This window comes from Leptinotarsa decemlineata, unplaced genomic scaffold (genome assembly GCF_025532065.1).
Source record: "Leptinotarsa decemlineata unplaced genomic scaffold, Ldec_3_MD MMD2_tig00000232_RagTag_RagTag, whole genome shotgun sequence".
NCBI classification, from domain to species: domain Eukaryota; kingdom Metazoa; phylum Arthropoda; class Insecta; order Coleoptera; family Chrysomelidae; genus Leptinotarsa; species Leptinotarsa decemlineata.
This window is the reverse complement of record NW_027412546.1, coordinates 294576-322456: the sequence shown is the minus strand read 5'-3', so window position 1 is coordinate 322456 and position 27881 is coordinate 294576. Positions and strand designations below refer to the sequence as shown.

General features: G+C 35.4%; 1 protein-coding gene across 3 annotated transcripts; it reads left to right on the top strand.

Annotated features, from left to right (window-relative positions):
• Positions 1–446: 446 nt before the first annotated feature.
• Positions 447–26429, top strand: LOC111507648 (uncharacterized). 3 transcript variants are annotated; one of them, XM_074173359.1, is made up of 5 exons: positions 447–720; positions 21702–22046; positions 23635–23893; positions 25123–25310; positions 25507–26429. In XM_074173359.1, the coding sequence occupies exons 1-5, from the start codon at positions 663–665 to the stop codon at positions 25770–25772; spliced, it is 1116 nt and encodes a 371-aa protein (XP_074029460.1). In that variant the 5' UTR covers positions 447–662; the 3' UTR covers positions 25773–26429. The 3 variants fall into 3 exon arrangements, with proteins under 3 accessions (XP_074029460.1, XP_074029461.1, XP_074029463.1); XM_074173360.1 differs by lacking the exon at positions 447–720 and adding an exon at positions 2344–2479; XM_074173362.1 differs by lacking the exon at positions 447–720 and adding an exon at positions 9227–9298.
• Positions 26430–27881: the final 1452 nt, after the last annotated feature.

The window sequence follows — 27881 nt, the reverse complement described above, 5'->3', positions numbered from 1 at the left end:
GTAAACTTTCACGACCGGAAAAGGCTATTTTCCGGATTTTCTGGCTGTGGCCTGCAGGTTTTTATGCGGTAGACATTTGCAAAGGCCCGAGCTAGTGCTCTGGTTCTTATTCCTGTTGTATCCAACGCATTAACTACTATTTCCGTACTGGGTGCTCTATTTGAGACCATCTTCAAAAGAAAGTTCTTTCGATCTTTGGAGGGTTACAGCCCTCATGAATTAAGGAGAGCACTGCGCTGCGTGTCCAGCTCATCGTCAGTACAAAAAAGTTTGTTTCATAATCTTCTGCAGGCAACATTTCAGTCATCAGCAAAATTCGAAATGACTTTTTGCCACACGACAAATCGCATCAGATTTAGTCGCACGTCAATGCAAGCCAGGAGCATCGACCCCTCCTCTTGAAGAACAGAAGAAGTGGTCGTCGCAAGCAAGTCGACAGACTTGCCTGCTCTCGGTACCACTTGCGAACCATCTCGCGAACAGAAGTACTCGCTCCGTGGTACGACCCGAAACCGGTCTTGGCGTACGTGATCAGCTGGAATAACGGCGACAAACGAGTCCTGCTACTGACTTTCGGACGTTCCGCAGGAAATGAGACGGTTCGTTTAGCGTTTGATAGTAGATTTGTGGTCCCTTTTGTGGTGTAATTGGCGTGCTGTGAGATGTACTTAATTGTTGTTTTTTCCGCTCTTCAGGCCGCGGCGCTCGCCGATGTTACTGGTGAGTTGTATTAATTAATGTCGACGCACAGATCGGTTTTGAAGTGTGCCTGATACTATCGCTTCTGACAATTGCACAGCCTTTATACAGGGTGTCCCTGGGGTCAAAATATCACCAGTACTTCATATAACTTTTGTTCCTAAAATCCTTCGTTATCAACTTACGGGCCCTCAAAGTTACAAAATGAAAAATGTTTTTCTTTGAAAATTCCACGCCTGTAATTTTGAACCAATCAAAATACGTTATTTTGGCAAATCACCATGGCAATGGAGGTACTTTAGTGGAAAATTTTTTCTCGTGGGATACCCAGCAGCGAATTATATTGGAAATTTTTTGACGTTTACAATAACAGACCATTTTTGACACATTCGTTTTTATTTGTTCACATAAAATTTAGTTTTGATACATTTTAATTACAAAGCCAAGATGTTTTCTATATTCAATTGAGTGTCTATGTCTGATAAAATATATATAATATTTAGACACTGATTTATTTACCTCTTTCCCATTCAGCACTTTCGATTTTTCATAGTTTAGATGCAAATATTCGTGAACAAATTTTCTTTCTTCAAGTTGGAGCCACAATCCTCTATTAATGCGAGTAAATAAGTCATGGTACGATAATTGATCTTTACATCAGACAATTTTACGCACATTTTGCATATAGTATGATTTTCAAATCGATTTAAACAAAGAATTTTGTTGGTTTTACTGGTTGTGCAATATTCTTCATTGCAACAAAACACGAGATTTTTTGATGTTTTGAACTGTCAAAATACAATGATCACAACCTCCTATGATTGATGCTTGCTGACGCGGGTTATGAATTCCATACCATTAAAGCGCGCATAACCCACATTAATGTGACGGTTTACGGCTTTCTACATAATTTTTTATATAACTGATAGTACAGCGACTATAGTTGTTTGCAGGATTTTTTGCCTTTTTTGGGAATAACGTATTCAAAAAACACTTGATGCATCTACCGTGTTAGGAATCACACGTTAAAAGGTAAGACCTCGTTAGTCCTTAGCTCGCACAAGTTTCTCAACTTCTGAGAGTTGTCGTTCGTATGAGGACGACAGCCGACTAACGGAAAAGCAGAACAGAAAAGAAACTCAAATTTCAACAAGGCATTCGTAATCAATGATGTGCTGGCAGCGGTGGTTGTTTTTAGTATCTGGTTCAAACTTAATGTCGTCCAATGAAAGCTGCAGAGAAACACAGTCGACGATTGATGTCAAAGCTAGGCTTTACAACAGGTCGACGTTGGGTGCTGTTTTATCATTGATATTCTGAAGGGGTGATTTCATCGCCACTGATGAGACCTATGGCGGGTCGAAACGGCGCTCTCAAGTGTCGGATCGTGAATGCTTTGTTTTTGGGCTCTGATGATTTAAGCATTCTATAGCTGAAACTCCAAGAAACATTTATTGCTGATTAAGGTACCTATATTTGGGAATTTTTAATTTTTTCATGTTTACCATTCATCTCATCTTATATTGAAAAAGCTCAGGGAGCTAAATAACGTTATTCAATTCAATAGTGTGGCGATGTCTCTTGTGTCTAATGTTCATGTATTCACGCGATAAGTTTGCTATCTACAGACGCTTCTTATTTTAATCACTCCTTTCGTGATGGCAAGTAAATTGATTTGGAGTCTATTTTATGCAGATATCTCACTATAGATTTTCAGTTGTTACTAACAAATTTTGTCAATGCTTTCTCTTCAAATATTAGGATCTGTTGGGAAAAATTGGTAAGCCTCATTTTGATATCTCGTTAAAGCATTGAAGCTGATGAATGAGAAATTAATCATTGCGAATTTGGTATTGGAATAAAACAAAATGTCCACTGTTATTGATAGAAATCAGGCCTGGTATTGTTATTACTGCAATGAAGTGCAATTACGGTAGAACATGTGGTTACTTTCGCATTGTAACCTACTTTCCGATCAATATTTTCCATTTGAAATTATGTTTATGTCGAATTTACTTTCTAGTGATGATTCACGGATATTACTATTCAATTGATTTTTTTATAGAGTTATATCGAAGAACAATTCCTACTTTGGATATTTGAAAAGAAAAATGGAAATACACCTTATTTTTTGACCAGATCTTGCATAGTTTCACCATTTCAATTGATTTTTTCCGTTCTTATTATTCATTACTTACTTGACCATTTTTTCAAAACTATAACCTTGATGATGACAATAAAAATTGTCGAAAGCTGGGTAGCGTGAAGAAAATGTTTTCTTCGAACTTCTCACTGAATATACACATTCTTCAATCAAAATAGTGCATAAGTAACACAATTACTTAATGCTGAAATAATTTCCACCATCTTCAGAGTCGAAACCGTCACAATTATGAAAGTTGAAGTGTTATGCCTCACAATTTTCGTTCTGCAATATATCATTAAAAGTCGCTTTACATTTAGGGAAATAAATGACGAAATCTTGCGTGCAATGTAATATAATGAACGTTTAACATTAACTCAAATAATTTTCTGATTGTCGTCCATTAGCAAATGCAATTTCACCTGAGGTTAATGAGCAGCTATTTCCCAGAGTTCTCGTTTGCTGACGTTTCCTTGCTTACTTTGGATACAAAAATGTTTTTGATGGTTCATATTTTAAGCCATAACTCGGATATACATCCATTGAATAATGTTGAATTTGGCATATACAGGGTGTATCAACGATGTTTGGGTAGATGATGACTGGACTAGATGACGACTGACTTTGAGATGGGAAAGAATGTCTTGAATGAAAGCTATAGAGACTAAGGAAGGCTGTATCTTGAGAATAACCATAAATATACAAGGTGTTATCAAGCTGTGGTTCCATTCAAATGAGTTGTTCTCAAAAATATACGGTTTATTCAAAATTTCATCTATATAGTAGCCAGTTTTCAATAAACGGGTAATTCAAATTCGAGATTACATTCTTTCACTGTTTTCAAATGGAACGCCCTGCAAGCAAGGCCTTATGAGAATTATGAGCTTTCAGAAAATATAGGACTTGACTATTTGATTTCTATCGGAAAAAAATGGAAGGAATGTAATGAAAATTATCGATAACTACTAAATCACAGCTGATTTATTTTCTGGGGAGACTTTAATATTTCCGGTGGTCATTCTTTTAGATTTCAATAATCTGGAAATATGTCAATAGATGGGTTTACTGTAAAAAACCAACGACACTTGAGAAATAAAAATAGACCCAGAGATATTTTTTGCTTTATTACAAGCAAAGCAAGAAGTGTGAAAGTTCGAAAAGTAATTTGAGATAAACTTAATTCATGCATAGCTTGAAATGGAATACTGTTTAAACATATCTTGTAGATTTCAATTTTTGTTAGAATTTTATTCTGTAACCTGTTTTAACTTGCATCGCTATCACTTTGATTTACCGACTGTCTTCTGCATAGCTGGGAATGGAAGATTGTTGGAACGTGTCTTGCGAATTCACCATTTTGTTTTAATTTAATTTTTTAACGTGTTTAACTTGCATTTAATAAAAAAAAAACATTATCACTTTGATTTCATAACTGTCTAAAACTTTCATTTGAAACAGTGTTCCAAGCTCTTGTTGATACACTCTGAATATTGAAAAAAGACTTGACTCTTTCTTGATTCTATTTTGAAAAAAAAGAAGCCATTTTTTTAAGGAGTAACGGTGGTGTTTGAAATGTATGGAAGTGAACGTTTTTGAAAATGTTGAAACTTGATATCTGAGAGAACATTCTTAATGACGAAGAAACAATCCGTTGAAGACCTTCCTTGTGTATTTTTGGAAAAAACATTTTATGCAGGTGCCAAGTTATGGATGAGAAATATTTGTTTTTATGAATCCAATAAAAATTTCCAAATCGAAGCGATTTTATTATTTCATAAAGAACAATCGATCAAGACGCAAGCTTGAGGTTCTACAAATTTAACTGCGAACAAACACCTGCACTAAAAATCATTCAATCAAACGTTGTAAACGACGTATTTATCCTGGATAAGGAAAATAATCACGTTTCTTGGAATACAGCAATAATTACCAATTCACCTCACACTTCTTTCACATTATGCACCGCGAATGCAGAAGGTCAAGTTGAAATTGCTCTGCTATTACCTCACTCAATCTTGCATTACACTAACCTTCTTCGAAGTGAGTTTCTACCAGTGAAGAACACTGTCGTTCGATATAACGGCCAAGACATTAATGAAACAAGTTTATCAAAAGCTTAACGGAAATCCCAATTCGTGATAGACATTCACCCAAAGAAATCATTAACGGATGTTTGATAGGTATAATTTATCTTCAGGTTCATCACGATATTTTCATGCTCATGGTATATACGTTTTTGTATGTGATAGAGTTGGCCGATACTGGATGAAAATCCATAACGAATTCAAGTAACAGTTGATTGTGGGATTTTCTCTGGACAATTGACAAAACGGCAACACGTGTTCCACTATACAATAGCTTCCTCATGCGTGTTCACACTCAGAATGAACACGCCCGAGAGAAACACGTGTTGCACACTAAACAATAGATCCCTCTGTGTGAACACGCCCGAGATAAAAACGTGTTGCACTCTATACAATAGCTTCTTCGGAGATGTTTACACTCTGTATTAACACGCACGAGTGAAACACATGTCGCTCACTATACAGTAGCTTTCTCGGTCGTTTTTACATTCTATATGAACACGCCTGAGTGAAACACGTGTCGCTCACTATGCAGTAGCTTTCTCAGGTGAATGAACATGTTTGAATGAAACACATGTTTGCATGCTATATAATAGCTTCCTCGGGCGTTTTTACATTCCATATGATCACACCTGAGTGAAACACGTGTCACTGACTCACTCACTATACAGTAGCTTCCTCGGTCGTTTTCACATTCTATATGAACACGCCTGAGTGAAACACGTGTCGCTCACTATGCAGTAGCTTCCTCAGGTGAATGAACAAGTTTGAATGAAACACATGTTGGCATGCTATATAATAGCTTCCTCGGGCGTTTTTACATTCCATATGAACACGCCTGAGTGAAACACATGTCACTGACTCACTCACTATACATTAGCTTCCTCGGTCGTTTTTACATTCTATATGAACACGCCTGAGTGAAACACGTGTCGCTCACTATGCAGTAGCTTCCTCAGGTGAATGAACAAGTTTGAATGAAACACATGTTGGCATGCTATATAATAGCTTCCTCGGGCGTTTTTACATTCTATATGAACATGCCTGAGTGAAACATGTGTCACTCACTATACAGTAGCTTCCTCGGTCGTTTTTGCATTCTATATGAACACGCCTAAGTGAAACACGTGTCGCTCACTAAACAGTAGCTTCCTCAGGTGAATGAACAAGTTTGGATGAAACACATGTTTGCATACTATATAATAGCTTCCTTGGGCGTTTTTGCATTCTATATGAACACGCCTAAGTGAAACACGTGTTGCTCATTATACAGTAGCTTCCTCAGGTAAATGAACAAGTTTGAATGAAACACATGTTCACATACTATATAATAGCTTCCTCGGGCGTGTTTACACTGTATATGAGCACGCCTGAGTGAAAGACGTGTTGCTCATTATACAGTAGCTTGATCATGTGAATGAACATGTTTGAATAAAACACGAATGCACACTATACAATAACTTCCTCATTCGCGTTCACACTCAAAATGAACACGCCCGAGTGAAACACGTGTTGCACACTAAACAATAGCTCCTTCGAAGGTGTTTACAATCTGTATGAACACGCCCGAATGAAACATGTGTCGCTTACTATACAGTAGCTTCCTCAGGTGAATTAACTTGTTTGAATTAAACACGTGTTTGCACACTATACAACAGCTTCCTCAGGCATGTTCACACTGTTTGAACACTTTCTAGTGAAATACATGTTGTTCACTCTACAATAGCTTCTTCGTGCATGTTTTACACTGTATGAACACTTTTGAGTGAAACACATGTTGTTCACTATACAATAGATGCCTCGATCGTGTTGATACTATATGAACACACCCAAGTGAAACACGTGTTTTTCACTATAGAATAGCTTCCTAGGGGGTGTTTACACGCCCGAGTGAAACACATGTCATACATCATAGTAGCTACCTCATGTGGATGAACATATTTGAATGAAACACGTGTTTGCACACCATACAATACCTTTCTCGTAAGTGTTTACACTCTGTATGAACGCGTGTTCGAAACACCTGTTGCTCACTATACAGTAGCTTCCTCAGGTGAATGAACAAGTTTGGATGAAACACATGTTTGCATACTATACAATAGCTTCACCGGGCGTTTTTACATTCTATATGAACATGCCTGAGTTGAAACACGTGTCACTCACTCACTCACTATACAGTAGCTTCCTCGGTCGTTTTTACATTCTACCTCCATACCTCCAAAACTAAGGGGTTTCAAACATACGTTCATAGAATTTTTTTTTTCTTTAAATATCGAAGGTAGGTAGGTAATAATTATGCCTCTCATAATAAGTACTTTTTATATATACATCCCTGTCTTTCAAAATACTGATAATCTGTCAGTACTATCCATCGAATAAAGAGTTACGGCCCACAGACACATATATTATTTTCAATTCTTTCACCTTCAATCGTAGGCTATCCATCAACGGGTAACAGATATAAAAAATACAGTTTTTTTACATTTACAACTGCGAAGAACATACATTTTCCATTAAGGTCATCAGTAATTGAACATGACCGAGTCTTGGTACTTCCGGTACCAGTTTAGGAACAATGACGTGAAATATCAATTGACGTATACATATCGCGATTATTTTTACCTGTTCAAGATAAAAATATCTGTCCCTATACTGAATTGGTACTGGTTTGATAGGCATATGTATTTCCTGTGCCATGAATTTGAATGTTATCCTTTTGCGTGATTTTGGTGAATAGAGAGAGCAAATATTTTAAATTGAATCAAACTGTGCTCACCTTTAGAATGCCAACGACTTGTTTCGAATAATGTAGGTTGTCGCAAATAGAAATGAATAAAAGGAAAGAAGATTTGCATCATTATATCAACGGCAGACAAGAAATGTACTAAAACCCTAAACAAATATCAAATATTTATTTCGTAAAGCTATCCATTACAAAACGTAAATAAACAACGACATTCTACCCTTATTTTGTTGATAGCAATAAATGCTCCAGCTTCGTACTTTATCATGCATTGATATGCCTGTGATAAAATGAAGCACTGGCTATCTAAATAAACAGTTTCGGTATCGCCAGTTTTTTTGTTTGGGAGCGTTGTGTTGAGAAAAGCAAAATCAATAAATAAACGGCATTAGTATAACCAAACCAGCGTTTCTCTTGTCATCAAAGCGTGTTTGAAATCATCAAACTGACTAAACATTCTAATGAGTGTTTCAGGCAAATCGGTATAGAGGAGTTTGTATAAATTGTAAATACAGTGTGCAGTTGGAATCAGACAGAGGAGGTTCTAAAAATGTCATCGGGTTCTTGAATTTGTATGCAGAATGATCAAGTTTCATGTTCTTCAAAAGCAAACTTATTTGATACAGAAAAAAAGAATGTTTACGTAGCAGTGATCGAGAATTCTAACGGAAAGACATTACAGTTTTTGTATTTCTTATTTAAAACAAAAATTCTACCTCAAACATACACTTAATAATGATGATATGACGTTTTACTACCATAAAATGGTAATACAACAAAATGGTAATCACAAAGAGTTGAAAAATAGAACTATTTTAATTTAGTCGCTCATCCCACTAAAATATCATTATTGATCATATCGTGTGCTTTCAAATAATCACGAGCAGAAATAATTGGTTTCACTTTTAATTGAAGGTCAATGAATAAATCCAACAATAGCGTTCGGTGAAATTTTCATGGAACGCTGACTTTATTTGTTGACCTGATGCGAAAAACTGGAACATACTCGTTTCAAATGATGACGTATTTCATTCAATTTTATTGATGATTATTTATATTTATTGAAAAATCACAGTATACGAGTATACGGTCTCGAAGCTAATGTAGAATAATGCTCAAGATACTTGTGTTTAGTCACCGACATATGAAGTTCATTTAACAAAATAAGTTCTTGACATGAGGTCCTATTCTGACGCTTCCTCTCCCACCCAAGAAAGAAAACTTTCATTACACTGAGTCACACTTTCTTCAGAGATGTACAACACGATAAAAACAGGGTCACCGTGAATTGTTTTCATAAATTATACTTGCATCTTTGTATTCATCTGTCGAAGAACAAATATAAGTAGTATTACTCACCGTTTCTGTTAGTGATGTCAGAGTATTTACGATGTCTGGGCTAACATCAAGAAAAACGCATTCCAAGTTTACTATCTTGGATAGTATTAAGAAGTATAAATACGTAGAGTTCTATTTACAACATTTTATGTACAAAATTCATTTGTGTCGATGAAATGGAAATTTTGTTGAAGTTCATAAAACGATTCATCCAGTATTTACAGTGAAAAAGAAAAGCTAGACAGGGGAGTAGTTTTCTGATAGGCGTCAGTCCATCTACCTACAGTTTAGGTAATTTGAGACTGGCTTGAACGAATTGTTCTTTTAGATAATTAGTTTTGGATATATTGATTATGTTTTATAAGTCAAAAAAATCATCTAAACTATTATAATAAAAACAACTTTCTGAGAAATTCAAGGTTCACTAATTTATAACCAAACTTCTTCCTGTGTTTTAGTGAAGTGCTAATTTTTCAAAAATGTATTGTCAATTATATGGTAGATATGTATTTATACATATTCAAATTGAGATAGTGTATTTTTAGGAGAGATTAATTTTTGTGAAAAAATAAGAACATTGAATTACAATGAGCCTTTCGGTACAAAGTGTAGAGGAGTTGGACTTTTCATAATATAGTATAATAATAATGATAATAAAGTTTGACAAGCCCATATGGTTTTCTTGTTTTCATACAAACTGAATCGAAGTGTCAGTACATTTTTCAAAGTGTTGAAATACAAGTAGAATCATTGGCATTCACCATAGTATGTTGATTGTAACTTTGACTATATGGCAGTTCTCATACTGAAAGGCACCCTTAATCTTTGCCCTACAATGTAAGACAATCAGTCATGCATAAAAATTTGGAACACATTGTAAAGTGATCGTAGCAAACATGTAGATGTTAAACATCATTTTGTTAGGCAGTGTGTTTCCTATAATCAAATTAAGTTGTATTATATTCCTACTTCTGAACAGGTGGCCGATATTTTTACCAAGTCACTGACGGCACGAAAATTTAAATATTTCAGTGAAATGTTAGGCATTTGTGCTATTGATAATTAAATGTACTTAGTAAATAAGTATTGATGATGTTTTGAACTGAATAATGAAATGTTGAAGTTGTTAGTATATAGGAATTAAGGGGGAGTTGATTGTAACTTTGGCTATATGGCAATTCTCATACTGGAACGTACCCTTAATCTTTCTGTTCATACGAGTTGTGCTATGCTGATACTTTTTGTTCTATGCATTTTTGAAAGAAGACGAGTAATTGTACGAAGGACAGTGGACGCAACGTCAATCTATGTAACTTTTCTTTTGAGCTTTTTAAACAAATACAAGTAGCTTTGGAATCAAAAGTGTTTCATTAACTCAACGAAGTCTGTACAGTATATTTTTTTATACCATGCAAATGTGTTGTGCAACGCGTTAGCATATAAAGAACGTGTGTTCCATACGGTACCTAACAACAACGGTCGCTTTTTTTTAACCTTTTGAGTTAGATTTCAGGTTCGTTGGCATACTAATAGCGTATGCAGGCCGTTATTATCGAAACAAGCGATTAAACAATTTAATTCTACCATTCGCCACTCCACTTTGCCATACAAAAACAAATAAAATCCATTGAGTTGAGGATCCAGTTTGCAAACGTACTACAATCGCTCTTCGGACTATGACTATAGTACAGTGGAATCAGAGGTTTTTAATGGAAAAATCTGAAAGATATTGTTTTCCTGATCTAGAAGAGCTAAACTGTTCAAACAATAAGTTGTATGTTCAAATTTTGCGCCGTAGGTACATTCGATAAGCTCCGGGAGAAGAAAATATTAAAACTAGATAGTGGCTGGTTCACAGATGGATCAAAAACACCTTCCGGTTCTGGTGCACGTGTTTTCAGTCGCAGACCCAGGACGAAGATATCAACCTGTCTAGGAACCTATGCGACTGTATTTCAAGCGAAAATTTACGCTATGAATTGTGTGCTAAGAGATTGGAAAAATCCAACCTAATACACGAGTCAATAAAAATATTCTCTTGCTCTTGGCTCCTACGGAGCATTGTCTAAATTGGTAGCAAATTGCCAAAAACGACTCTCCTCGATAGAAAGACTCAACAGATTGTCTCTATGATGCACTGTTTGGAACTGTAGAGTCCAGAAGAAAAAAACTACCCGTTTAACTCCGGTTCTCTCAGTTCAACGGAAATTGTCTAATGAGTATCTATTATTCGTACAGCAATTACTGCAAACCCCAACAACAATACGATTTATTGGCAAAAACTTTTTTACTTTTTATTGACGTTAGTACATTGGCAAAAATTGACAAGTCTTCTGACAGACATAGTATTTTCAATATAAAAAAGTATTATACAGGATGGTTTGGGACAAAACTCAAAATAGATTTCTCAACATTTTCGTAACAGGAACTTTTGGTGTATTAATGAATATTACTGGAGTTTTTTCCCAACACCAAATCGTTATTTTTAACACCTCGACACGTGTTTCGATCACCAAGTGATCATCTTCAAAGAGGAAGATTAAAACTAGAAACTAATGCGAGCTAATCCTATTTATGCTATATAACTATGGAAAAAGGAAGTCCAAAAGACAAAGTGGAGAATTCGGAAAAGTCTGGAATTTACGAAATTGAATGTAAGGACTGCGATGCAAAATATTATGGACAGACAAAAATATCTATTGAAGTGAGATATAAGGAGCACATAGCACACTTAAAATATGGAAGACCTGAAACATCAGCAGTCGGCCATCATATTTTGCAACAAAACCATTCCATAGACTTCAGTTCATTAAGATTAGTTAGACAAGTTAACAACAACAGGCAACTAGATGCCTATGAGAGTGTAGAAATAAGTAAACACAATAATATTATGAATTACGATGACGGACCTATACCAAAGAGCATACTATATAGAGTTAGAGACAGAGATAGAGTTTTATTCAACCATGTTACGTATAAATACATTTATGGCAGGTCACAGTACATATAGAGAAACATTGCAAAGAAAATAAAATGTTAAACACATAAATGGAATACATATAAATAACACAATAAAATTATTATTTGAAAATAATTATTGCCTGACCAAATTATCATTTGATGCTGAAAAAATATATATTATGGATTTTTTTAATGAACTTGCTTGGTTCAAATATTCCATTATATTGTAGAAACATTTCTCGAGGAGAAACTTTTTGATGACGGCTTTGAATTTGTTGAATTCTAATGATTTCACTGATTTATCGAGAGTATCATACAAATTTAGGTTCAGAGAATTTTTATTGCTAACAGCTAGTCTGTGCCGTTGGGGATTCAACATCTCTGCAGATCTTGTGTTATACTGATGTATATCGTTTATGTTTTTATGTATCTCTAACAAAACGATGTATATGTATAATGATGGCACTGGCATGATACCAAGCTGAACAAAGTGTTGATGACAGTGATCTTTGTAACTTATATTTGCGAATGGCTTTTTTCTGATATCGAAATACCATTATGGCATTACTTGAGTTGCCCCAAAGAAGAATACCGTATAAGAGTATAGAATGAAATAAAGAGAAGTAAGATATTTTCAATACATTTAGATTGGTTACTGGTTTGAGTTGTCTCAAAACAAATAAAACTTTAGAGAGCTTTCGAAGTACATAATCTACGTGGCTGGACCAGTTTAACCGATCGTCGATGATTATACCAAGAAAAGATACATTTTCTCCTTTCTGATAGAGTAGATTTGAGGAGACAATTAAGTTCTGTGGTTTACTTTCATTTAATTTGAGTTTAATCTTTGTGACCCAGCTTTTGACTAAGTTTTTGTTCTCGTCAACAGTACGAATCAAATCGATGTGTGACTTATCCGATTCCACAAGAGTGGTGTCATCGGCAAATAAAATACAGTTTGTTGGTGTAATACATTGACATAAGTCTTTTATGTACACAATAAATAAAAAAGGTCCAAGTACTGAACCCTGAGGTACTCCATGTTGTATTGGTTTGATGGCGGATTTGATATTATTGAGATCAACACACTGATAGCTTGTCAAAATAGCTTGTTTAAATAAAATAATGTTGTTGGGTTTACATTTGTTCAGTATTTATATTCATTATTATTTGTTTACTCTCTCATTTACCCTGTATATAATTATATTTAGTTTGATGTTCAGTTGTTGTGACTAAAACAAAGAGAATAAAAAAAAACTTTTTTGACTGACATTGAATTTCAATATTTCGTTCTTCGAGACCGGATTTAACTTAGATATTCCAGGTAAAATACAACATTAATTGGTCCTTCGAGCCGGATTTAACTTAGATATTCCAGGTAAAATATAACATTAATTGGTCCTTCTACGCCTTTACCGAATCAACCTATTGTCAAAAAATCGAAGAAGCGAGAGATTAGCGGAAAAACGGGAAAAGGAAGCGATTTCTATCAGTAGTGAAAGGGAACAAGACAACATTTCTTCCCGTGGCTTACAGTTGGAGCAGAGTAATGACATTGATGACAAAAACTCCACTTGTAAGTACTCACATGCAGACAGCAAGAAGAAAATGTCACGGCAGGGTTCCATTCAAGAAAAGAAATCGATTAAGTCCAAAACTAGTAGCGCCCGTTCAGAAAAAGTCAAAAAAGAATTGATGATTCAGACAGAAATCAAGAAGAAAGAATTGGAGCAGAAATTATTGAAGAAAGAACAAGAGATTCTCGACTTACAATTAGCCTTCAAGTTGTCACAAATAGAATATGAATCTTCGGATGTATCAGTGGAAGATGAGTCTCCATCATGTGGATCAGGGTCAGTGATTAACAATGGTTCGAATGTTCAAAAATGGGTAAACGAGTTCACTTGGAATGGTAATAATGACACAAAAAATTGCACGCCTTGCTGTTCTCAGGTATGTGAACCATTTTCTACATTGTCAAACGCAGAAATATATCCTACTCCTAAAAATGCAAACAACTGTCAAAATGACGTTAGGAAAAATTTCAATTCACGAGAAATGTCTAGTCAATCAATTGACAATAATGACATAAAGAAAATTTTGACTAGACAGAGTGTTCCGAAAGACTTGCCGAATTTTAATGGGGATCCTACAGAGTGGCCCAATTTCATTCACCAGTTTGAAAATTCTACTGCTTTGTGTGGTTATTCAAAAGAGGAGAATCAAAGCAGGTTACAGAAATGTCTTAAAGGTCCTGCCAAAAAAATAACACAAGCATTATTAATACTTCCGCAAAATGTTGATAAAGTAATAGAATTATTAAAAAATAGATTTGGTCGATCTGAACATATTATTACTTTATTACTCGATCGTTTGAGAAAATTTCCAATAATTAAGGAAGAAAAATTAGATATTTTGATAGCATTTTCAGACGAAGTTAAAAATTTTGTATATACTGTCCAGTCATTGGAGGAGAATGAACACTTATGTAATCCTTTGCTATTACAAGAACTTCTGAATAAATTACCGACTTCTTACAAATTGAATTGGGTAGAATATATTACTGAGAAGACAGTGAAAAATAAACTCATTGAATTTTGTTCATGGTTAGGATCTAAAGCTAATGCAGCTTGTCAACTTCAAATTCCACAAATTTCAGAATTCAAGGCTAATAAAGAAAATTACAGAAATAAAGATATCACTTTAGCCACAAAATTTGTTAGCAAAAAATGCATTTGCTGTAAAGATCAATTTCATGGTTTATTTTCATGTCATGTTTTCAAGTCGTTTTCCGTTGATGAAAGATGGTCCTTTGCGACAAAGAATAGAATTTGTTTTTCTTGCCTGACACCTTTTCATGGTTTGAAAAATTGTAGAAGAAAAAAGATATGTACAGTAGATGGATGCAAGAGAGTACATCATGAGCTTTTACATAAAAATGAAGAGAATAGAGAAACAAATTCTACTTCGCAAGTCACTGATATTGAAACCAATTGTCATATTTCATCAAATAGACGAGTGTTACTGAAAATTTTACCAGTCTCTATTTCGAATGGCAAAAAAGAAATTGATACATATGCTCTTTTGGACGATGCTAGTACCATAACTTTAATTGATAAAGATCTCGCTGATGATTTGGATCTTGATGGTCCTCAAAAGTCTTTATGTATCCAATGGACAAATAATCAGACAGAAGAGCAGGATGACTCAAGAATTGTTACTTTCAAAATATCGTCAAAAACGTGTAATTCTAATTCGAATTTTTATTTGAGGCATGTTCGAACGATCAAAAATCTTTCATTGCCAAAACAAACTGTCGATATTGATCAGATTTCTTTGAAATATCCTTATATTGACAACAAAATACAATCTATGATCGATGTACGTCCTAAAATTTTGATTGGTCAAGACAATTGGCCATTGTTGGTAAGCAAGAAAATAATTTCGGGGCCTTGGCATGGACCCGCACTCACGAAAACATTGTTAGGTTGGGTAGTTCACGGAAATTTACATCATAGTAATGATAATATGAATACATTTGTTTGTTTTGTGGATTTGAAAGAAAAAGATGAATTAGACATTCTCCATGACCTGATTAAAGAACAATGGAAAATGGAATCATTTCCTACTTCAAGACAATCTTTATCCAGAGAAGACATTAGAGCTCAAGAGATCATGGATTCTACAATGCGGAGAATAGGTGACACGTTTGAAACAGGACTGCTTTGGAAAAAGAGTAATCATCATTTACCGGAAAGTAAAAAAAATGCCATGAGAAGACTCGTTTGTACGGAAAGGAGAATGCACAAAGATGAAGAATTTGGTCGAATGTATTGCGAAAAGTTTGAAGATATGATTAAGAAAAATTATATATCGAAAATTTCTAATGCAGAAGATAATCTCAACGACGGAAAAATCTGGTATTTGCCACACTTCGGTGTCATGAATCCAAACAAACCCAATAAATTACGAATCGTATTTGATGCCTCTTCGAAAAGTAATGGTAATTCCTTAAACGACTTTCTGCTGACAGGACCGGATTTGTACAATTCACTTCAAACAATTCTTTTGAATTTTACAATCAAAAGATATGCGTTTTCAGCAGACATCAAAGAAATGTTTTTGAGAGTGAATGTCCGGAAAGAAGACAGATCAGCACAGAGAATTTTATACAGAGGAATGCGAAAAGATGATGATCCAGATGTATATGAAATAAATGTGGTATTTTTTGGTTCATCGTGTGGCCCGTGTTTAGCCCAGGAGGCCAAGAACAGAAATGCCAAAGAATTCCAAGAAGAATATCCTGAAGCGGTCAAAGCCATCATCAATGATCATTATATGGATGATTATCTTGGAGGAGCAGATAATGTCCAGGAGGCAAAACAATTGATAAGGGACGTAATATATGTACATAGTAAAGGTGGATTCACTATATGTAATTGGATTTCCAATAACCCGATTTTATTTCAAGACATAGATGACTCACTATTGGCCAAATTTGACGAAAATTTGAATTCTTCAGAGGAAAGAATTTTGGGTATATGGTGGAACCCCAAAAAAGATATCTTTCAATTCAAAACAAAATTCCATAAAATTGACAAAAATTTATTGGAAGGTAACAGAAGACCGACAAAACGAGAAGTACTCAAGATCGTCATGTCAGTCTTCGATCCCCTCAGATTTCTCGCAAACTTTTTGATACAAGGTAAAATCATATTACAGAAAACATGGAGAAGTCAGATAGGATGGGACGACGAAATACCAGACAGTTTGATTATCAAATGGGAGAAATTCATACAAGATTTGAGGAAAGTTGATGATTTTAAATTGCCAAGACAATATTGTGAAATGAATAGGTCCGATTCTGAAATTCAGCTTCATATCTTCTGTGATGCCTCTGAGAATGCGTATGCAAGTGTCGCATATTTGAGATGGTATGGAAAAGATGGCATTAAAGTTTGTTTTTTGAACGCACGAACCAGAGTATCACCAATAAAACCACTATCTATACCAAGACTTGAACTACAGGCAGCATTAATTGGATCACGGCTGGGTTCAAGCTTAAAAAGCGTTTTGAACTTAAAAATTGATGATACAATATATTGGACTGACTCGAAAACAGTATTATATTGGATTCGATCGGAAGCTCGACGCTTCAAAATGTTCGTAGCGCAACGTTTGGGAGAAATTCAAGAGCTCACGAATACTTGTGATTGGAGATATGTTGGAACAAAAGAAAACGTGGCAGATGAAGCAACAAAGCAGTACTCGAAGATGGATTTTTCTCCTGACTGTAGGTGGTTAAAGGGACCAGAATTTTTGTACATGACCGCAGAATTTTGGCCTGTTGAAGAAAAATTCAGAACAAATAATAATGGACAAGAAGTAGACTTAGAAGAAAATAATGTACTGGTTCATGTAAATATGAACGATAAAGGAAATGTAGTTACGACTGATCCAAATAAATTCTCTAAATGGCAAAAATTATTGAGATCAACCGCTTGGATATATAGATTCATACAAAATTGTAAAACAAGAGCAAAAACTTCAGGTGAATTAGAAGTATCAGAATTAAATCAAGCTGAAAAAAATCTACTTAGCAGATGTCAAGAGGAAACATTTAGTGAAGAAATGAAATCTTTGAGAATTCATGGCATTGTGAAAAATACGAGTCGCCTGTATACATTGGATTGTTTCCTTGATGAAGAAGGCTTGATCAGATTGGGTGGAAGATTAGATAACTCCAAACTTTTAGATGAATATGTGAAAAGACCGATAATTTTAGACCCGAAACACAAAATTACGAAACTGCTTATATTTTATTATCACGAGAAGTTCAATCACCATGGACAAGACACTGTATTCAATAGCATGAGACAAAAGTTTTGGATACTACGTATGCGACAAGCTATCCGCAGTTGCTGGACAAACTGCCAAAAGTGTAAGAACAGGAAATCCTTGCCGAAACCTCCGATTATGGGACAGCTTCCAACATGTAGAATAGAACGGACAGTGAGACCTTTTATAAAAACTGGAGTTGATTATTTTGGACCTCTTTTAGTTTCAGTCAAGAGAAGTCGGGAGAAGCGATATGGGGTGATATTCACTTGTATGGTTACACGAGCAATTCACTTAGAGATTGCACACGACCTGAGCACGGATGGTTTCATTCATGTTTTTCGACAATTTGGTAGTAGACGAGGTTTTCCGCAAGAGATGTATAGTGACAATGGAGGGAATTTTAAAGGAAGTGACAGAGAACTTCAAAAGAGTTTGGAATCGTTTGACCAAAATAAAATAAAAGAATTTTGTACGCTGAAAAATGTGAAATGGTTTTTCAACCCGCCATTAGCTCCTTTCATGGGTGGATCATGGGAGAGTTTGATAAAATCTATCAAGAAAAATGTGTCGGAAGTTCTTACAACAAGATACCCCCAGGAATATGTTTTAAGGACAGTATTTGCAGAAGTTGAGAATATTTTGAACTCGAGACCACTTACCCATGTACCCAATGATCCAGATGATATGGAGGCTCTAACTCCAAATCATTTTTTGATTGGAACTTGTTATTCAGCGTTACCTTGTGCTGAAACTGATGAAAGGGATTTGTGTTTATTGAACAAATGGAAGGCAGCACAAAAGCTCACAGATTTATTTTGGCAAAGGTGGGCTAAAGAATATCTACCATCTCTAGCAAAACGAGATAAATGGCACCAGCAGAGAAGAAATGTCAAAATAGGGGATATTGTTCTATTTTATGACTCCAATAGTCCACGAAACATTTGGTTGAAAGGAAGAATTACAAATGTTCACCCTGGGAAGGATGGCAAAATCAGAGTGGTTGATGTTGTTACAGCTTCTGGAACAACATTCAAGCGAGCTGTATCTACACTTTGCATACTTGATGTATTCAAAGAGAAGTCTCCCGAGAATAATCAGATTTGAAGTAATTTCTTTCATTCGAATCAATTACTGCGGGAGAGAATGTTCAGTATTTATATTCATTATTATTTGTTTACTCTCTCATTTACCCTGTATATAATTATATTTAGTTTGATGTTCAGTTGTTGTGACTAAAACAAAGAGAATAAAAAAAAACTTTTTTGACTGACATTGAATTTCAATATTTCGTTCTTCGAGACCGGATTTAACTTAGATATTCCAGGTAAAATACAACAACATTTACTACCTAAGGACACATTTCAAAAATAAATTTGGATAGGCAATATTGTGAAATTAATTTTTATATAGCTGAAAATTGTTAATGTTGAATGGATACCACGGTTTTTTACAACAAAATATTTCTTTGTAAATAGATTTATTCTGATTTCAAATATATAAAAATTCATTAATTACATCTAGCAATAGGACTTATTATTGATGTTGGACACATTCTTGAATTAGTTTCGAATTATTTTTCAGTCTGCGTTGCCTTCAAAGAAAGTCGAATATTAAAATGAATCCTTCCACTGAAATCAAATTCAAAAAATTTTTTATAACAATTTATGTCACTCCATCTTTTCAGTCATTTTTCCTGCACTAACAAGCAATCACCAATATCTGAACCGTTAAATCAAATTATTGTATCGTATGCTTTCTTTTGTTCATGCCAGATTCGATTTATTTTTTGATGAAATTCGTAGAAAAACAACGGCACGAATTTCTGCGGTGAGAGCAATACAAGAAAACAATATCGTTTTTGTGGGGAAAAATTAATTTCAGTTTCTTTTTCGATGATTCCTCTTCAAGATTGATACGGCAATTGAACAATCGATATTGTAGGTTAGCGAGCAAATTCTCCAGTTTCAACGCGGGAGAAAGTTTGCCAATTATGATAATTGAAATATATGTGTCCTGTGGTCATCCCTGAAAATAATTATACAATAGTCACAATTTATTTAAGACGCGTTGCCCTCATGGACGTGAAATTAAATAAACCCAGTTATTTACCTCATTTGGTGAAGACAGTGGTCAGAACATTCCAAGTTCATGCTGTTGAGCTGGGACAATCCGTGATAGTTCTTCAGTGTCAACAGTGGCCTAAACTTCATCGACCTTTCTCATGAAATAAAAATCAACATCTAACATTCCAAAACCTAAACTAGTGCAATGTGTTTTGAAAATCGTTTTGTGTTTCCAAATAACTCTGGATAATGTGTTGCAACTCCATGCGCGGCAACGCTTTTGAAGGAATGCCCGTTTAATAATAAATATGAACTGGTCCACATACAACAAGAACTATGTTTAGATAACTATTTTGACAGTTTCCCGCCCTTTTCTTTACTTCCTTAGACATCCACCTGAGCGCTGTACTATACATTAATTGTGCTGTTGCTGAAAAGATGACAGTTGGCAAAATTGAAACAATTTGTTTTGTTTGTTTGACGGTGATTGAAAATGGAAGTCCGAACTAGTGAAATGCAATTTGTTTTGTCAAATGGCATTAATTTATATTGGAATCCACGTGTTGTGTCGCCGGTGAAATGGATTTTTTGGTTGTGTGTTTTGTTTTTGATATTGTTTATTAAACTTTGATGTGTTGTATTGCTATTTTTCCGCAGAAGCCAAGCCAATAGATATAACATTTTTGTACATTTAATCAAGATCATTTTTCTTACTGAGAGAGTAACAAATTTTGACATCCGATATCACAAAAGGCTATTTTGAAAAAATGTTTGAGTGAACTTACATATTTTGATGCGTAGATTACGAATCCGAAAGAAAAAAAGCAGCGCTCTCCCTCATTTACAAAGTTACGGCCCTCAAAGTTCAGAAAAGGGCAACTTTTCAGCCTTCTTTTTCACAAGATAAACTATTTTAAAACACAAGCATTCATTAACTAGGTTATCTTTATATCTTATTCCTCCTTATCAACGAATGCTTCTTCTAGTGACATTCTTCTATTTCTAGGTTAGTTACTAGTGACATTTCAGAAAAAAGCGGTTGGTATTTGCCGCCGCCAACTATTTCAAATTCGTAGATTTGGATTTTTAGTTTGACGTGAGTGATTAGAAAAACACAAAATGAATTAGTGAAAGTAATAGAAAATATCCATCTTATCTTATTACACCACCAATTTACGATCTAAAAAATAGAGGCAAAAAAACATTTGAATTACTTTAGGAATATTGACAGCATCAGTCGTACCAACTATGCCATTAAGTTTAAAAACGTGAAATACAGAGATATATAACATTTTTATAGAAAAAATGTTGATTGTTGAAGTAAAAAGTGTCACGGAAAGAGGAATGAGGTGTAAAGGTGACCTAGTTTTTAATTGCTTGGGTTTTTAAAAAGATTATCGTGTGATACCTTTTTTTGACTAAGATGTCAACGTTATATAACTTTCGAATTGATCATCTGTTTGATAGAAAATCATGAATGGCAACTCAAAATGCAGCAAATTCTACCATAACAGGTTTTTCCAATTAATACATTAAGATCTTTGTTGAAAATTCAAAATTTACCGCCAAATTTCACTGCACGTTATTTTTTCGGTTTTTGAAAAATACTGAAGTTGACTCTGAAAAAGAAAATTCTTTTTTAGAAGTTGGTGTTTCATTAGACTTTTCCTATGTTTACCTAGTAGAAGAGACAAATTGCAGTCGGTTGAAAAATATATGTTTTATAAGCGTGCTTTCTTTATAAACGAGTCACAATAACTCTCTTCTCATTTCTAACCTCATTGCTACTTCTACCGTGTCCTCAAACGTCATGTATTGTTTCATTTCAGTCGTTCGAAACCTGATGGGAGAACCTGACTACAGGCAAGTCCGACTGCACTGGGAAGTGAACTCTTCTGCGGTGCCGAAAAATGGATTTAGCGTCCGTTACTGCGAGCTACAGACTTGGGGCGCGCAGCGATGCCGCATTCACAATACTACCGACTCCTCGGACCGTAACAACATCGACGCAGAAGATAATTTAGCGGCGTTCAAGGCGGAAATCAAGGGCCTGAGGATGGCCACTACGTACACCTTTGAGGTCAGGGACGTCAAGGACGAGAAGGGCGAGAGAGAGGAAAGGGCCGAAGGGGATGATAAGAACCAAAACATTATTGTGATACCTACCAAAGGATGTGAGTTTTGAAAGCTTATTACAGCATTTGAGGTGAATGTCGTGATGATTTTATTCCGTGGAACTCCACAAATATTTTGGTTCGCCTCTATTAAATAAAAAACTGCAGACACGTAAAATTTACTAAAAAATACTTTGATGTTGAGCATTTTTGCTGCCCTTTGGTGCTGAATTCAGTCAATGTGACCTAATAATTATCAAGACTTGCTTCAAATTCACAAAATCGTCACCAGGGAGTGTCCCTATTCAGGAAAACCACGAAGTGGGCGGCATCTAGGTACAATAATTCAAACTTCAAACTCTAGGAAATCATCATTAGGATCCATTTGATATTCCTTTTTTTCTAAAAGTATTATATGCCTACTATGGCTAAAACCTCCATCATTATAACTATAGAAACAATGTTTTTTATTTGAAGCGCTTATTACCAAATTCACATAGTCTCAGCTACTATTCGTGTTTCTCGACATGATAACGAAAGAGTCAAAAACCCACAGTTTCTTGTAGTATTAGATATATACACTGATCTGAGATGTGAGCCTGTAACTAATGCTGGTGATATCAAAGGATTTTCTTGCCGCTATACATCTGGTCGTATTCGAAAAGGTCTAGTACTCCTCAATCCTGAACTACCAGAATATTCGTTCTCTATTATATATATGGAATACAATATATTCTCATGAAATTCATAAAGCAGCTCCACTTTAAAATTTTGTAGCAATTCATAACTGAATACAACTAGTAGAATCATAAAACTGAGGCAATGACTCATATGTCAACCCACACAACTTAAGAAGAAGAGCAATTTTTTCGCAAGAGAATCATTTTTGCAAGGCTGCAAACCTGAAGAAAAACAGTGTATTCAATGAAATAACAATAAAAACCAACTCGATATTTATTTAAAAACATCATTCTTTTGGGAATATTCTGGGATGAAATAATGCATTTCTCTTTGTAACTTCTTACCTTAAGTATCAAGAATATATTAACCAAGAAACCACTATCAACAAACCCGAAAAATAGCTTTGAGTTCATTTCAGGGATTTTGTGTTTGAACTGTTTCTCTCGTTAGAATATTCTACAATATGATTGATAATTTTGTGGATATGTTCAAGGAACGTCTGGCAAATGAGTAAGAACTAGTGATAATGTGATAGAAGTTCAGAAAACTTTAATTCTCCGAGCAATTTCCGAATGTTACAATATATGCTGTCGATACCCTGACTGTCACTAGAAAAGATCAAACACTCCTTGCTTCAAGTAGTGAAACCTATAATATACATATATATATATATATATATATATATATTATATATATATATATATATAAAACCAAGGATGTTTTTGTAGAAGCAAATTTGGAAAAGAACTTTCGTTGTAGGGTATTTGAACATTATAAATAAACGCTTGAAACGAAACCGAAGAGAAGTCAACAATGACTAGAACTGTTACAATCGAAACCTACAAAACACTGAAATGCTGCTGGAGATTTCAACTAATCCACGTTAATCTCTAGTTTAACATTTAGGCTGAACTCTAACTTGAACCAAACCTACAAAACTGGCTCTAAATTATTGTTTTTCCCATAGTTTCAGCCAAAGCGACGCAATGTCTTCCGCACGCAAGCGAGATAGAAGTATCGACGGGCCCGTTCTTCGGTGGAAGAATCGCTGTGGAAGCCACTGACGGCGAAAGATGTGCCATCGATGGCGAACCAGATAGCCCCAGAGACACGTACACACTGCGCATTAATCACACTGAATGCGGCAGCCAAGTCAACGAAACTACCGTTGCAACGTTCGTTTTAGTGCAGGAGAACCTGCCAATTTTGACGCACAGTACCAGAAGGTGGGTAACTTTGATTGAGCTTTGTCATGGCATGTCGATAAATGATTTTGATAGATACCTTTGTTGTGATTTTCATAATTTTGACATAACTTCATTAATTATGTAGAATTTCATCTGATTTTGGAAATAATAACACGATATGAGATTAATGAAAAGAAAGGAGAAGGCAATATTTAAATTTAGGTTTGGAAGCGATGATTGTCCAAAAATTTTTTTGTGGAACTGGTTAAAGGTCTAGTTAATGAACCCAAAATTCATTAATAATCGAAAAGAAGAAGAATCAACGCGTTAAGCGGGCTACAAACACAGTGAACTTTGACAGATTTTACTGCTTGAACAGCAACTACTGTTGAGTTCAAATGATCGGACTTTATAATGAATAATTTTTTGAAAAGATGTCAATTTTTGATGACTCACACAAATTGTACATTTTTCAGATTGTAGTTTCATCTTCATCAAATTTGAAATGTTTCTGGGAAAGAAAAGTTTTGGCTTTCTACTTCTCCATACAAAAAATATGGGAGTCTTCCACAGAAAAGAAGGAAGCAATCAGTTTCAAAAATTAACTCTAAGTAAAGATGTGTAGATCATGCAGAGAATCAACTTTCAGACACAAACTGGAAGAAAAAGCCTTTTCGAAACAGCTACTTTCATATAAACATTGAATTGCGCACGTTTCTCTGTTCCGTTTGTATTCCAAACATTCGTATGGAATCGAATCGGATATCAGTCACAGGATTCCTACACAATATAATAAATAAAAGAGGTAAACTTTCACTTGCATGGAACACAGGACTCACTGGTAGACATGCGATGTTTCGCCGTAAGACACTTGCCTTATCGACTTTTCAATGCCGAATACATAAATTGTCAAGTAGAGCAGGCTGAGAGAAAGCAGAAATATCACCTTCCAACATGCAGAATAATAGAAAATATGGTATTGCACTAGAAATGAAGAGAGAATTTCAAAATTTTATCTTGTAATGGATTGGACTGTATTTTATTTCCAGAAAAATCAGAGATTCCTACGAAAATTACAATTATTCTAAATCAAAGCAAAAACTGATTTTCCTAAAAAAACTCATTTTTTGTTGTATCAATAACATTTAAAAAATCGTCTACTCTCTTCATTTCTCCTTACTACTGCTTTTTCATTGGCATTCATGTGCTTTCCTCCGTGTCCACAGTTTCATTAATCGTAAGTTAATCAAGAAAATGATTTGTTGCAGATTCCTAGTCCTCTGCACCTACCAGCCTGAAACGCTGACGGTGCGAGCGGGTATCAACCTACCTAACGGGGTGCATCATCAAGCAGGCCAAGGTCAGGCTCATATCGCGGCTGCTTACGAAGATGGAGACAACCACTTGGGAAGAAGATCTAGGACTGGTAGGGTTTTGCAGAAACCGGAAGCACTAGGTACTAAACAATATAAATGAAAATGCACCTTGCACTTAGATTAGAGGGTATATATAAAGATTGGGTTGGCCTTTTCAAACGGCTACAGATTTGAAAAAAATCGCAAACAGTATAAAATTTAAAAATTAATATTTCGTAACAGTTCCATGAAGTGAATCTTCCTCTTCTTTTTTTATTTAATTTTATTTTCTTTCAGTAAAAGAAGAAGTAGGAGAAACCATAGCTCCCATCTCCCATAGAAGCAACATAGTACCGATCTTCGTAATCACAATGCTGGTCATTGCAGGAGTGATAAGCATCGTAGCGCTGGTCCTGAAATTGGCAGGAAAGAAACTGATCGAAGAATTCGACAATATTTCCATAGCTTCTGATATTTCGACGAGCAGTTGCAGTACTGTAACGGAAATGGAAGTCTCAGAAACGAATAAGGAGAAAAGTAAAAGCGAGTCGCCAACTGTATGAGACTAAGACGGTGTAATAGGTAGAATTGAGTTCAATGACTCAATTATAAGTATCAAAATTACAATTCATCTCAACGTGGCCTTGTGAAAGGTTCTTCGAAAAAGAAAATCTCATGAAGCTTCAGCTCGAACAACTGCGATGTCCAAAGCATAATTCAGCTTTGTATCAAAATATTCCCAGTGGGTTTTTTATTAATAGTATAAATCCAGCATGGGCTAGCTTAGACTGACTACATCTTGCTATATAACCTCAATAATAGGCAATTTATGTATTTTGTACGTGACTGAAACAATTTTGGAAAACAATATAAGTACGTGTTTTTTATCCTGAAGATACTTCTACTTCCTCATGGAGGCGTATGTGATAAACATTTAAAACAAATATTTATTGTAACCGGAAAGTTGAAATAACAATAATCCGGATAGTTTTTTGTGGTACTTATTTAATATTTAACTTGAGACAATTGCGTATTGCTGTGATATACCAGGTGTTTCACTTTTCTATTGGAATAAAATTCTTTTCGAATTAGTAACATGGAGAAACAACACCCGGTATAGTATGCAATTGGAATATTTTTTATTTATTTGATGATTTCAGTGATATATTTCTTAGAATAGGACTGTAATAGAATCTAATAAAACTTATTTTGATTCCAAATGGGTTTTTGTTCTTCAGAAGACGATTCTCATCGATCCTTAAGGGTTGAGGAAGACGACACGCATACTATCGATATGAAATTCAGGGAAAATTTTGGCTAAGGTGACGTGTAGATTACGAATCCGAAAGAAAAAATCGGTGACTTCTATTATTTCCAAGTGAAATGCTTTTGCCTTCATTGTTAAGATCTTCAATTGTTTTTGAAGCTATATTAAGCGAAAAATGGATTTAAAAAATATATTAACACTGTTATCAGTACAAACTCAGACAGATCTGTTCACCAGGACTGTCGGGGAAGAACAAACTTGCTGTCATAAATGTGTGGACTCGAGAGAAGCTATACCTACTAACTCGACCTTGGTTTATCAAAATACCTGACTTATGATGCACTGTTTGGAACCTTTGGTGTAGTAATGAATATTACTGGAGTTTTTTCCCAACACCGAATCGTTATTTTTAACACCTCGACACGTGTTTCGATCACCAAGTGATCATCTTCAAAGAGGAAGATTAATCTTCCTCTTTGAAGATCTTCCTACCGCTGTTTTTCCCTATTCTGTAAATGGGTTCATCCTTCAGAATAGTGCATGAAATGAATAAATAAATAAATAATGATGGCTATGGAGGTCTTTGACACCAGTTGCAGGGTTCGTCACACGGCGGCTGAGACTTTAATGCACTTGCTGCGGCATGTCCAGCATAAGTGGTCTCTTCTATCAACATCACACGGCCCTAGGAGTGCTTCACTACCAGAAGCCCCTACAAAAAACCAATGTTGCCGATGCTGGACAATATTAAATCCATTGTGAACGAGAAGTGCCGAATTTATTGGAACTACTCATTTCCGTCCCACAGGTATATACAAGCTAATGAAGATATAATATTCCTTGAAGATCAGAGTAAGCCCTTCACCAATTCATTATATGGATAAATAATTCATCAAATCACACCAACTCTGTTACTGAATCAACGAATTTTTCTGCTTACCGTATTCTGAAAGCATTACACATACTGAACAACCGTTGTGCCATGAGTAGGTATTGTTAGTCAGTCGTCTCTGGTGCTTCTGAAATACTTTTGGAACAATGACGGAAGGGCACGGTTCCGGAGGCGACTCTGGTGGGGCTAATTATTCTCAGCCTCCACCGGCAACTTCTTACCCAAGATGCTGGAGGGTACCAAACTAGCCGAGCCCCCAAGGAGGTTGTTCGAGTGGAGGCTCCTGGGGACAAAATAGAGGAAACCAAGGTGACGGTTACTGAGGTGGATACCAATCTGGAGGTAGTGGATATGGTGGAGGAGGTGACGGAGACTATGGAAATGGGGGAGGCTATGGTGGTAACTCTGGTGGTTATGGAAGTGGTGACGGTGGATATGGAGGTGGCCGTGATAGGGGCAGTGGCGGTGGAAGGAGGTGGAGACAGGGGTGGTGGTGGTTATAAAAACGGCCGA